We start from the raw sequence: 14,935 nt of genomic DNA on the forward strand, positions 1-14,935 counted from the left end.
TTTATTTTATTTTTTCAAAATTTTATTATTTATTATTTTTTAATTATTAATTATTTTTTAATTTTTTTAATTTTATTATTTTTTATTATTTACATCTTTTTATTATTTTTACTGTTTTTTTATTTTTTTATTTTTGGATCCTCAAACTTAGCCCTTCGGAAAAATCACCTAGGACCTAGGACTTAGGACTTACGAGGGGATTAAAACATTTTCTAACCCTCAAGACACTTTACATCATGACTTTTACAATTTTACATCTCAAGGGGGAAAACCCATTTGACATAGAACCTCATAGACCACCCAGTTCTGCGACAACTATAATCTAGCAGATCAAACAATTTGTAATAACCTAGCCAAATAGTAAGAGTTATTTCCAAATTATTTTTACATAAACTCGAAGCACACTAAGGTTCCCCTAAGATTCTAATGACAAAATCCGTTCTAGCTTTGGGTTAGGCTGAAGGAAAACTCTGCTGATCATGGATCAGTGAAACAAAAAACCTTCCGGAACGTAGATTATCACTAGAAAATTAGGTTTGCCTAGGCAATTTACATACATGACTCAGATCTGCTAAGATTATTTACAATTTACACATGCAGACTGGGTTTACAACATAACATAATCGGGCAGATGATGACAATCGAATGGCATGGACACGTGACATGGCACTCCTAAGGGTAAGCATTGGCACCAAAGAGGGATGTGCTAGCCCTCCTAAGTCATCTCAATGATAACCATCCTCATCTGTGCTTTCAAAGAAGGCACCATCCACCAAAATAGGGTCAAGGCCAGCTAGGGGGCATCTTCAGTCCATTTGGGCATATCATCAAATAGTCCAACGTCCAAGCTTTTAAGTTTAGTGTTTTAGCATTTGGAGGCTCATCAAGGGGTGTAGCATCATGTGGAATCAAATCAAGGCTCAATGCTCATCTTTGGAGGGCCAAGGTTGGGGCCACAAAGTTAGGTTTGCTTTAAGAAAGGGGCAAAGAACCTATTGGAAGGGTTTGAAAAAGAATGAAGCTATCCCTTAAGGAATCTCTACTACATATGTGATACCACCTAAACAAACCTCTCAAGATCAAGTGAGATAAACTTATTTAGGGACAAAAAACCATTAAAGTATCATCGTGAAAACCTTGGAGTCACCCAAAAGCAAAAAAATTAAAAAAAATCGTTGTTTTTTAATTCACGGGCCACTGTCATCCAACCCGGAAGAGCTGTTAGCACAACTCGGCCGGCTCGGTAATACCCAGACTGGCCGAGTCGACCCGGTGAGGCCTTCACTCGGACCAACTCGGCCAAATCGGTTCCGAGCTGGCCGAATCTTAAAACACTGGTTGAGAGTGGTTCCAACCACATTGGATTTCATATGGATAAATTAGAATTTTAGATCCCACTCAAAATTTTGCAGACTCATCAATTTTTAGGATTTAGTATTTGGGGGGTTGAATTGTTCCAGTGGATTTTGTCATGTATGAGGGTTTGGAACTAGCATTTAATCAAGAGCACCAGTCCTCTATGTACCTCAATGTTGGTGGCATTGATTGTTGAACTCATCTGTCTTGACCCTAGTAAAAATGTACCCATCACTCATACAAAATCTCTATTTGACATGTTAAGCTTTTTCTATCTTATTCAAATTCTTAGAGGGTGATATTGATGATGAGAATCTCAATATAGGCAATGATTTTTGATGATATGTAGGTATTAGTTATAGCATGATTTTATAGTATTAGTTATTTGTCAATCTATTTTTGGTCAAAGGTTGGATTGCACTCGATGCTATTTTGATTATATGCACCCTTGCTCGCCATATGTATATGAAAAACTTTGCATGTATGTGTATAATGGCTTGGATCCATTTGGATGCACATGAATATATATGTTTTTGTTTTTTCAAAATACATACCAACCAACACTAGGAGTGGTATTGATGGAAAGGCATGAAACCATAGATAAAGTGGTTTCAAAACCTTGGATGCTAACTCATCCACTTTGGTTGATGCTTCTACATTCATTGTAAATTACTGTTATTGGTGCTTGTCTTCTTCTTTTCAAGACATTGGCTAGCATAGTAAGGCTTTGGAACTTTAAACATGTCACATGACAAATCCTTCTTACCATGGTTAGAAGAACATGCCTCTTCTTTCTTACCCCTCTTGGGTCCTCCTTTGGTTGCACCTTTCGTCATTTTCTTGACGAGAACTAAGTTTTGAACTTCATTGGTTGTAGTTTCTGTTCTTGTCTTGTGTTCTTATTGGATAAATGCATCCAAAAGCTTCTAAAAAATTAGCAGCCTGCAGGTGTTCTTGATCATAGAACCTTTTGCAAGAAGCTTCCATGGTGATGATAAACTGTTTAAGGCAATGAGCACTAAGTTCCAGAGGTGCATCTCTTCCATTAGCATCTGCAACATACATTTCTGATTGGTGAAATTTGAAGCTCCCTTTAGTTAGTCACACTCTTTGAGCCTTGGCATCTAGTTAGCTATTCCTGCAGTCATTGTGAACAGAACTTTAATCAAAATAGATCAGCCAAAGAAGCAGCCTATCACAGTTTCAATTCAACCCTCTTGAGCATGAATTCTTTTTTTTTCAATTGTTGGAGTTTCTTAAGTGTCACACACACTAACCTTCCACAGGAATGGATCTTCACCAATTACTAGAGCTTTCTGGTTATCACACCTATTGGAATCTTTTGCTCTCAACTACCTCTCTCAGGTAGATGAATTCTTTGTGCACTTGGATGGAAAATTATAGTGGTGCATCTTTGATACCGTGTCAGAATTTCACCGTTGACAACAGATCTGCATTCACAGAACATATACCCTACAACTGAATCTGAAAACTTGTGAAACACATTCCAAAACTTCAGATCTGCATAAACCAAAATGCTATATAGAAGATTCAAGAGTGTAGACACCGCATATCAATAGCGAGATTGTTATAGCAGCAAAAAACTGATGGATCTAAGAAAAGATAATTCTGAAAATCAGATCCGAATACTAAATTAGTTCAACACCTGCACAATAAGTAGAATAAAAATCAGATTTGAAAATTATATTGACATGGTAAATCAGCTCAGCACTAGCCTGACTGCAGGTAGAAATCAATTCTGTAAAATTCAGATCAGTGTACTCAATATGCAGCAACAATCACAAATCTTTTTATTACAGTGGAAAAGGAAGATTATGTTAACCAAAATCAGCTTCTTCCAAGCTTACAATATAAAACTGATCAATGTATCACAAACTCAAAGCAAAACATTATAACTAGAACACCTTAGCTATTACATCTCACTACTCTTTTCTCTAGCTTGATGCTTTTAAGAAACGCACCTCACCTTCCCTTTTAAAGTTTTATAGAACAAGAGAAGGGGGTTACAAGTAAAAACCTAGACTAGCTCCACCAAACAGAGTTCGGCCACAAGCGAAGTGCTCCATCTTGACAAGGTCCACCCAACAGAGTTAGGCCACAAGCAAGGTGCTCCATCTTGACAAGGTCCATATTAACCCTAACTCATGTGTCTTACATGTGCTAAGGGTAGGTGGTTACATGACAACTTGTGCCAGGCATGTTTCTCCAAGTAACTAACTGAAGTAGTGCAACCAACATGTACAAAGATAGGTACATGCTTACACATTTGCCAAAGTAGATACACACCCACACATTTGCAAAAGTAGGTATGCCCACTCATGCGAAGCACCAACTCCACACATTTTTATGGAACAACTTAAGCAGTGTGCCCGAGGCCACAATGGGCAAACTAACAAGGCACTCCTTGTTGATGCTCACTTTTGCTTATTCTCAATCAAAGCTTTTGGTTATTTGTGGACATTAACATGATTTATTCTCTGTTTATTCTAGGCTATCTTAGTTAAAGTGCAGTATGTTCAGAATCTTCAGATCCAAAAAGTAAAATCTAAAAATTTGAAAATTATCTATGAAATGTGGAAATTTTTGGTCTATAAATGGTATTTGTTAATTCCATGTTACTGCCATTGCCTGCATTCATGCTGGTCTCTTTGCTTTTAATGCTTATATGATGGGAGCTAATTTTCTTCATCTGGGGAAGGACAGGGAAAAGTTGGTTGCCACGGAAAGGATTTATATTCAGGAATATTTTTTGGATTAGGAAAATGCATAGCTTGGTAAAATCTGTGGTGCGTTCTGCCCACTAGCAGCTTCTTTTCTATGTCTGAAATTGCAATACATAATGATAGGGTATCACCTCGAAGATATCCTGCGGGAAGGTTGATTTATACTGCGGACTGTGGTGAAATCAGGGTGTTCATCCATCGATAAGAGGAGAAGTATGGGAGTTTTTGCTGGGATGCTTTGATCCTAAAAGTAGCTTTGCGGAGCGAAATTCTCTCAGAACACGTCGAAGGTAATCCATATTTAGCAACTGTATTGTTTCTGGTATCTGGTTTGCAAAGTAGATTTAGATGTTCAGTATCTGTTCCATCTCTTTCATAATATTCAAGTTTTCCCATCTTCACTGAAAGAGTTTCTTCCTTGCAAACATGCTGTAGCTTCCTGTGGGTGATGTAACATTGCTTTTGATTTGGTTTATTGTATTACCTTTAAACTAAGTCACCTGAAACGAGGACACGAGACACATAGGACATGAAAATACAAGTATCCAACGCGTGACACGACGACTCCCCGAAATAGGACACAGAGGAAACATTATATATTATATATTGAAAAATATAAAAAATTAGTGAATTACACTTCAAATATGAAATATATAAAAGATGTAGATGATCATGATACAAATTCAATAGACAACTAATGCATGTAACCAAAATAGCATTGAGTGCAAATGCAATCCATCTCTAAACCAAAAACACATCAACAAAAAGGCCCTAAATGTAAAACCCAACTTTTACAAACTTAATGCCTAGTTTTAGTGAATGTAAAATCCAATTTTCACCAACCTTAATGCCTAATTTCACAAGTAATTGGAAATTTAACAGATACTGAAGAAATTTAAATGCAGATAATTACTTGTAAATCTTGCTTGGGTTGATTTTGGCTGTTGTTGCTCCCAAATTGCACCAAACCAACTGTTTCCTCCCAGCCTACTCTGGGATTAACCTTTTCAGTTCCCAGATCTAGAAGACTCTGTATTTGAGGTCTTTTGTCCCCTGTGCCCAAAATTCCAAGAACAATTCCTCAAAATTCCTCCTCTGTTTGTGACTCTCTCTGTATTTCCTCCTCCCTTCCCTTCACTGGAAAGGCAAAATCGAGACCCCCTTCTATGTCATATCCCTTATCCTTATATTCCCCAAAACCACTGTCTCCCAGCATTTTCATCTGATCTATATTCCCTGCTCTCCGACACGTGGAAATCCAGAATGGTCTTTTTTCCCTTTTTACAGCCGGTCAATAACATTATGAATTGATTGAGTCGGTTATGTCCTTGTCAAAAGGTTTATTTAATTTTTTTTGTCATATGTACTTTGGACATTGTTATTTGGTTCCTTTAGTTGATATAACATATGTATATAATTAAATTTCTTTTAGTTAATAATTTATTTCCTTTAATTCCTTTATATTATATTTAATATAAAATATATAATTTCATTAATATTATTAATAATTAATAATTAATAATAATTAATATAATATTATATTATAGTTCCCATTTAGTTAATATAATTATTAATATTATAGTTACCGTTTTATTTTGTATAATCCTTTGTATTTACTTTTATTCTGAATAATATGTTAATTATATATTATCATGGTGGTATACATAGTAAGTAATCCCCTCAATAAGTTCATTATGTTATGGCGAGTTAGGTATTTACTCAGTATGTCAATAATTTATTCATTGCACTTTTCATAATTAGTTAGCACGTATACTAGTGCAGTGCATGCAATGCATGCATATGTAGCTATCATATGCATGTCTCGTATGCATGCTAATAGTCATATTCTATCTATAATCGGAGATGGGTCATTACACTAAATGGCCTGTATAGTCCAAAAAAGTTATGCTACAACAAATAACTAGTACTATATATCATCAAAATCATTGCCTATATTGAGATTCTCATCATCAACATCACCCACTAAGCATTAAAATAAGATAGAAGACACTTAACATGTAAAATTGAGATTCTGTTTGAGTGATGGGTGCATTTTTACTATGGTCATGGTAGAGGAGTTCAACAATCAATGTCACGAACACCAAGATACATAGAGGGCTTGGTGCTTTTAATTAAATGCTAGTTGCATACCCTCATACATGACAAACTACAACATAAATGTTGTAATCCACGCGATCTTGAAATCCTGAAAACTGTTAAGTTTGTTGGTTTTTGAGTGCGATCTAAAATTCTACTTTCTCCATATGAAATCCAATGAGTTGAAACCACTCTCAAACATCTTGAGTCATTTCGTGGTAATGTTAAAAATTTAAGTAAAAGGATTTTATATTTCATTTTCATCTTTTCACTGTAAGAATTTAACATTACCATTAAAAACATTAGTAGGGCTTGGACAAATCCACTTCCCAACACTTGGAAATTGGAATCCCTTCTAACATTGCTTAATTCCCTTAGCTGCACATCAAAACCTTTGAGAGCTCCAAAATTGTGATTGAATTGTGTGAGAATAAGACAATAAATTGATTTTGGGATTTTTTTTCACATGACACGTGTCCAAATTTCAGGACACCAGTAGGGCATGTGTTTGACACATGTCAAACTCGTGTCCTACGAATAGGACACAGTCAAACTCGTGTCGAACATGCAAGGTTTGCGATACATGGGGGGGTGGGGAAGGACATGTCTGGTGACTTAGCTTTTAAACCAATATTTCTTGAAATAGAGATGCCCAAATCCAATAAAGTTATGCCAAAATGTGATCTGAGCAACGAGGGAAATAAAGATTAGGGTTATGCCAACAGTTACAAAGCATTATATCTCTCATCCAACCTGAGGCTGCATTGTCCATGGGTGGCACGTTTGTTAGCATCCTTTTGTGTGCTATGATTGAAGGGAGGGAATCCCATTATCCCACCATCTGTAAACAATTGTTAAAGGGACAACACAAATTTGTGTTAGCCTGCTGCTAGTTTCCTTTTCTGCTGCCTGGGTGCAGCCCTGAATCCATTTCAAACAGTGGAGCAAAAGATTTGTTCAACACATTCCTAACGGTATTTATTGCACAAACATAGATAATTTCAATTAAGATAATTTGATGGATTAATAACAAGATAACAAAGTTAGTGCGTATGGACCTGTTGACCCTGCTGCCTACACCTACCTACAAGTCAGTGAGAAAAGCCTTCAACCCCACAAGGTGTGGTTGGTGGCAGGGAACTTAGAGAAGGGGCTATCACATTAACCCTGACTCTCTTTGTTTTAGCTATCTCCTAGGTTAGCTAAGGGGGGTGGTTCCTAATGAAAAGTTAAGTTAAAAGATGTGAGTTTCTAGGAGAGTGTTGTAGTGAAAATCGATTACTTTTAAGGATTTATGGGCAAATATGAAGTGAACAACTTGAAATAACAATACCAATCATTAATATGATTAAAAACCATAAAACCAATGCCTTATAAGGAATTTGCTCAACAATTTAAAGATATATTTGCTCAAAGTAAAATGCAATGCTCTCAAAAGAGAAAACAAAATAACTCTGAAATGTAAATAAGAATTGTTAGCACAAGATATGTAAGATACAAAAATGCTTTTGAGATAATCAACTTTATAAATCAAAACATGTGAAACATATCTCGCCAAAACCCAAAAATTAGTAATTAACTTGGACATGTAAAAGAAAGGAAGTGCTAAACCAAGACATCAATATGCAATTAGACTTGAAACATGAAAAGAAAGCACTTGTTTGAAATGATTACAATACTTGCTTTTGGAATAGACTTTGCATATGAAAACTCAAACTATCAAGAGACAAGTAAAGTAAATGTAATGGAAAGTGCTCTTGGTTAATTTTATTAATTAGCTCTACAACAAAATTACAATTTAACTCTTCAATCTTCAGACCTCACCCTCGCTCAATGATATGGATCTCACAGTGACGAGTCAATAGAGGAGTGAAGGATCCCTAAGATGTCTACTTCAACCAACTTATGTTGGAGGTAAAATTTTAATGAGGCTTGGGGCCTTCCTACACTAAAATGCCTAGATGAAATGCAAAATGTGTTAATTTCCCAAATTAAAATAATGATACATGCAAATGCTTCAAAGATATTGATTTGCAATGCTTGAAAATGAAATAGCGTTCAACATAAGTTGCAATTATAACTTCCATTGGAGGAATAAAATTAGCTTACAAGTGTTGCATGTGTTTCATCAATGAATTAAAATGATACAAGTAATTTGTTTGAAAGTAAAATTTGTTTCAAATAGACAATGACAATAAATTGCTCCAATATTCAAGATAACAATGTAGCATAAAATTGAAGCATGTATTCAAGTGCTCATGAAACAATTTACCAAGATAAATGGAAATGAATCAAAGTTTGTTAAGAATATAAAATGCTTGCATGTAAAGGATGAATTGCCCAAAGTAAAGTGTAAGCTTGTAGCTCCAAGAAACAATGAGAAAGAAAATGCAAAGCTCAAATGAAATTGTAACAAACTTTAACTTAATGAAATGTGATAGTGAGGTTGTGTTAATTCCCAATTAAAGCATGCATGTAAGTGAATGAAGTATGAAAACTTAAACCATGCAAATGTCAATCCACCCAAGAGAAGCCTCCCTCTAAATGGGGAGATAGGATACCATGGGAGAAATCCCAAGCTCCTGCTAGCAAGTTGATATCTTTTATTAATATTACAATGAGAAGAGGGCCCCTCAAAGTTCTCAACTATACTTCAAGGAGAGTCCTCACAATAATTGCTTGAAACTTGGACACTAGACCTCCTTTCTTGAGAAAGTAGTGACAAGATCTCACGAAACTTAGGCAAGGGAAACAAGGTGTGAGTTTCTTCCAAATGCCCACGGCTTAAAGAGGAAAATGGACAGCCCTTTAGTGAACTCGACTTGGCCAAAATAAGCCTCAAAAGGGCTCACGACATCCTTGGAAATTGAACCCCCAACACTTGCCAAAGGTCTTGCAAACACTTGTTAGATGTTGCGGGAAGTTGCTCTTCAAAATCTGCCACACAAGAATTAGCAAACAAGCCAAACAATGGCTGCAAAATAAGTTAAGTATTAATGGAAAAATCAGCAAGATAAAATGTATATGTACAATTATAATTTACAAAAGGCTACGCTAAAGAGTGAGAGTAAACTCTTGTCTTTGCTTAGCCATTTTCAAGCTCTTAGATAGCAAATGAAAGAAATGAAGTACAATGTTTTTTTTAAAAGAGATTTAAATTTAGAAGTTCTCGGCTTGTGTACAAGCTATGTGCCGAAATCCTTGCAAAACTACTTTCTAAGATAGGACTATGAAGGTTCAAAGAGAAAATGAGAGCTCTTTTAAGAATGTATCAAGAGTGGGTTGGTCTCTCCAAAGACTTCCCCTCACGCTTGATTCTGTAATCTCAAGAAGATGTTCCATCTATAAAAATTCAATCAAGAATTAGTGCCATATAGATTTAACAATAAACAATGATAAGAAACTCTAGAGATTTATTTAAAACCAATTAGAGCATTCTATACCTAAAGCATACTTCTAAATCAAATGTCAATGCAAGATAGCTCTACATTAGCAAATCTACAAGAGCATATGGAAGCAAATTAGATCAAAGCATGAGTAAAAGGAATTATATCAATGCTCAACAATTCATCACACTCGAAAAGGAGGAACACCTCATGAGTGAAACCCCAAAGTATTTATTGATATTTCTAAAAGTGTACAAGGAAGCAACGCTTTCGCAAGTACAATAGCTAGTAATAATATTATTACAATGTGAGAGCCCATGACTCTATTATATAGAGAGTTGGGAGCAAATCCCAATGAAGAATGACAATGACAAATGGCATTGGAGCTGTTAAACACACATGGGCAGCAAGAGAAAATATGAAAGATAAAACATGCAGTACAATTTTTATTGACAAATGATATACATTTATAGTACATTGTTTGACCGTTGGGTTTCACATCCCAAGGTCTCTTGGACTACTTAGTCTATTCAGCTTCCACACTAACCCATTTAGGATTAGGTGTCCAACATTCCCCCCCTTAATCCGAAGGGTTATGTATGAGTCCAAGAAGAGAGCTGTAATACAAAATGTGCAAAAAATGCATGGCAGCACTAGGCTGAATGTGCTCTATGAAATGTTGGTATAAAGGGCAGTGGTTTAAGGATGACCACCAACACTGGAACGCTTAGTGCAGTTCCCGGAACTCTTCCAAAATTGGCAAGAAGCTGAAGTCTTCTGCTAGAGGAAGTGATCCTATTGTTTTAAAGAGGGAAACCTTCAACCATGAAAGGGAGGCCTCACCTCGCATAAAAGCGAGAACTTCAACCTGAAAAGGGAAGTCTCAACCTGTGATGGTTTAAGGATAACCAACAACTCTGGAATGCTTAATGCAATTCCTGGAAGTCTTCCAAAACTGGCAAGAAGCTGGAGTCTTCTGCTAGAGGAAGTGTTCTCAATTTTGTTCCTGGAATTCTTCCAAAACTGGAAAGAAGCTGAAGTCTTTTGCTAGAGGAAGTGTCCCAGATTGCCAACTGAAGGCATGTTCAGGGGCATCTTTGTCTCTGGCTACAACTCTGAAACTGGCGTGGCAGGTTGTGGCTCAGGCTCGCTCGATGTGACTTTGAAGCTTGTAGATGACCATCATTTCTCCCCCTGTCAGATACAAGGTGAGATGATGGAGAAAACTCAACTGCAAGACTGTTCAATACTCTGGAACAAGTTCTGACATGTGTTTGGAATATCTTCTTGGCTGTTGATGCCCATTGCCAAGAAGCGATCCATCCAAGATGGATCTTTGTTCTTGCAGGACGTTTGTTTTTGAAGCATCTGTGTTAAGAATGGCTAGTTTTATGACAGTGCTTACATGGATGAAGATCAAAACATTGATCTTTCATATGGCCAACTCGGTCACAGTGTTGGCATTTCACGATCTGTTGTTGTTGTTGCTGTGGAAGAGGGGCAGAGTCTGGAACAGCGGAAGCTGAACTGTCATGAAGAGCAGGTGAACTGTCATGAATGAATCCAGCACTCTGAAACTGAATGGGCTTGGTGTAGTCTGGAATATGAAAGGACAAGTCCTTGTCATATCCAAGACCGGTTCTGTGCTTGTTGTGGACAAGCTGTTCCCAAGGTCTAATGATGGGCTTGGGAAGTGCAGACTGAGTTTCTGCATCTGCATGTACAACTGCTGCTTTATTTGAATGAACTGTAACATTATTGACTTGCTTCTGATGGGTTGCAGTCTCAATGTTCTGAACAGAAACATGTTTAGAATGATGACTCCTCTGTTTTAATTCTTCTTGCTGAAGCTGAGATTCAAGTTGTAAAAAGTCAATCTTTTCATGTACATCTTGTAAACAACTATGAATATCGGTGAGAAAATCCTTGCTGATTTTGACTATATTATCCATAGTAGAGAGTATTAGATTGTCCACTAACTCTAATATTGCACTGATTGGAGCCATTTCTAACCTCAAAAAATGGTAAAACAATGAGGAAAAGATGGACACCAATTGCTCTTTTATATAAACTTATGGCAACAACTTCAAATCAATTAGCTTGCAATAGATTCAACATACAAAGAATGGTGATATCCGGAAAACAGACTCATTCAAAAAATGAATTTTCTTCAATTCACCTGAGAATTTAACTTCCAACAAAGCTATAAGCAATTTAGGCCTCAAGAAAAATATTTTCCTAGCTGTGCACAGGACATAATCAATAATGGGAAAGAGAGCCTTAATGCCTTTTTTTTTTTTTGAAATAACAAAATTTACCATGCTCCACTCTTCAGCAGGATCCAACTACATTCACAAAACACATCATCACTAGTTCCTGCCTCTCAAGTATTTTGTTACAAGGTACAGTTGCTCAAGGACAGGCAGTCTAGCTGAATGTTTTAATTACATAATTACAAGATTCCCAACTGTACAATTACCACCGAAAATTTGAACTGAATGCTGCTCTTACTTTCAAGTTTTGACAAAAATCACTCTCAAGAAATATCTATCCCTACACTACTCCCAGTGCTCACAAACGAAATCCTGTGTACAAGAATACTCTCCAGCAAGTGTATGAAAGCCTCCTCATTGGCATGTGCAAAAATCGGTCGCATTTGGCGAGCTTGGTATTGAACAGCACCGCGTTAATACTCCCAGTGCTTTGATACCATGTTTTAAATTACTAAGAAGCAAAAGATATAGGTACAATTGTTCAGATATTATATGCACAAGTGAACAGAGAAATGATCCTTCGCGATGGAGGACCTTCTCTGTTACCCACAAGCCAAACCCTACACTTGAAGGAACCTAATTAGAGGGTTACTCATTCAATGGTCACTCTGCTTGGTTCTCATCGATAATCCCTCAATAAATAACTGCGTGAGACGAGATATATACACATACATAGTCACCCAAGAGCCGTGATGCCCTTCAACGATGCACTGAAGGCTTTCAGGGAATCCAGACACAGAATGTAACAATTTATCCCTTTCAGATCCCCATAATCTTTCAACACAAAGAAAACGGCACCGATTTACAAGAAAGAACAAGAACGTACCGTTAGAGGGAAAACAGTGTTGCTGTGATTCCTGCAACTATTTCTTCTTCCTCTGTCTTCGGTTTCTCTTCTCATTGTGTTGTATATTAACGAACATATAAAGAGCACAAACTAGGAGATTATTCAACACACATACCGGAACTTGACTTCAAGGCTTCATTGCAACGCACTGCCTTCAAAAGCTCAATGTACACAATGATGCTAGAGATTGTTCGAATGGCCATCAACGCAAGTTAATACCATTCAAATGTAGTTCAATACCAACTTGTATGCTGTTCAATACCAAAGCACAGTTCAACAACATTCAAATCCAGTAGATGCGCATTCAAATCCAGTCGATGAGCATTCAAAGCACAGTTCAACATCATTCAAATCCAGTCGATGAGCATTCAAAGCACAGTTCAATACCATTCAAAACTTGGACGGGCACAACGTTAATATCATATAAACGCACAGCGTTCAAAACCCACAGCGTTACCATACAACATTATACCATTTTTTAACAGTCTTCAAGCCACAAAAGTTCAGAGGTCAACATCTCTAATCGCCAGCGCAGTGAAGGAAGAACCAGGCATGTAAACGCCTAACCTAAAGCAATGTTACAGGTGCTAACAGTTGCAGGGGTTTCAAAGTGGTGTTAGTGAAGCCTCGACATACCTCCAGCCGAAGAGAGGGCAGTCCATAGAGTTACAAATGAAAGGAATTCGAGAATGAATCATTGAGTTATGGGGCAGAGCAAGAGTTTCCACGCACGAGTATGCTACAACACAGAAAATATGGCGAGCGTTAAACAGACAAGCTCAAGCGTTTCAATGTTAGGCGAATGTCAGAGGAAACAGAGAGCGCAGGTATAAAACGTCTATGACACTGACGCAGTGAGACAGCATTTGCAGCTGGTCTCTTGACAGAGGGTGCAGGCTTGACAGAAGCTGCATACAATATAAAAAACGTATATGACAGACAGACATGTCAGAACAACTTGGATAGCGTTGGCAGTGTCAGGCAGAGGAATCGTTCAAGTGAATATGTCAGACAGGGCGCAGGTCTGTATAAAGGAATATGCCAGAAATAAACTGCATAGATAGGCCATAAAACAAATGGCTCACATTAATTATGCAGGGCAGGAATACGCCTGCTCTGATACCATGTTAAACACACATGGGCAGTAAGAGAAAATATGAAAGATAAGACATGCAGTACAATTTTTATTGACAAATGATATACATTTATAGTACATTGTTTGACCGTTGGGTTTCACATCCCAAGGTCTCTTGGACTACTTAGTCTATTCAGCTTCCACATTAACCCATTTAGGATTAGGTGTCCAACAGGAGCCAATCCCAATGTAGAAGTGATTAAACAAGTGGCATGAGGTGACAATCCCAAAGAGAAATTCGAATTTGTTGAATGGAGCTACAATGCCAAATGTAAAAATCGAATTCTGGCAAGTGGACATCATTTTCTTCTTCCCTTATGTGCCAAATTCGAATTTTATGGTGGAATGACAAGTGTATATGGGTGGTAACCCATGTGGGGACAATTTCACACAAAAATCTCCACCAAATATTATCCCAAATCCTCCCAAATGTGCATTAACTTCACAAGTTTTAATTTCCAAGCAGCGTTTTCATTTAATGCCAGAAATTCGATTCTATTCTAGCACATGTCCTTTCCTTGATTTTAGGAGTCCACATCACCTTGGGACTTCACTTTGACTGCCCATAATTTTCCACCTCATTTCCACAACATTTAGCATGTGTGGATATTTATTTTTCTCCATTTATTTAATTTCTGGCTTAATTAATTGTTAGATTTCACACTAAACTTAGGAAAAGTGGGTTTTTAGGGTCCAAAACACATTATTAACCCCTCAAAGTGTGTCATAGTAGAAAGTTGAGGGTGAGAGATCTAATTTCGATTACTCATACCCCATACAATTTCTCTAGACTACATTTATTACAATTTAAATACAATTTTATTTGCAATTTTTGACCTGCGGCAAAATCTAAAAAATTAAAAAATGACTACCTAGACCTAATCAAATTCCACGAAATTTTTTGTGTGATCTAGTATGGTAATATACATCAACTTTAGACACTAAGATGTGTCAAGGGCTCAACCTTCAAACCGTCACTCCAACTTGGGGTAAAACGTGAGTGAAAAAACCTAGAAAATTATCGGCCTCTGAAAAAGAAGGGATAAGTAACCAGATAAAAAAAACACTCCAAGGTGTACTCGTTTGCTGATCGAGTC

At 37.0% G+C, this 14,935-nt stretch overlaps 1 protein-coding gene across 1 annotated transcript in view; it reads left to right on the forward strand.

Moving 5' to 3' along the window:
• LOC149251672 (uncharacterized) overlaps window positions 1–14,935 on the forward strand; it is a 209,048-nt gene that overhangs the window by 97,048 nt on the left and 97,065 nt on the right. The window contains exon 3 of the mRNA XM_089453963.1: window positions 4,287–4,390. Within this exon, the coding sequence (XP_089310089.1) occupies window positions 4,287–4,390 (104 nt within the window). The remainder of the gene's footprint in view (window positions 1–4,286; window positions 4,391–14,935) is intronic.

Source organism: Pinus tabuliformis, chromosome 7, assembly GCF_031772625.1.
Source record: "Pinus tabuliformis cultivar Carrire ecotype Pingquan chromosome 7, CPIR1, whole genome shotgun sequence".
NCBI lineage: Eukaryota > Viridiplantae > Streptophyta > Pinopsida > Pinales > Pinaceae > Pinus > Pinus tabuliformis.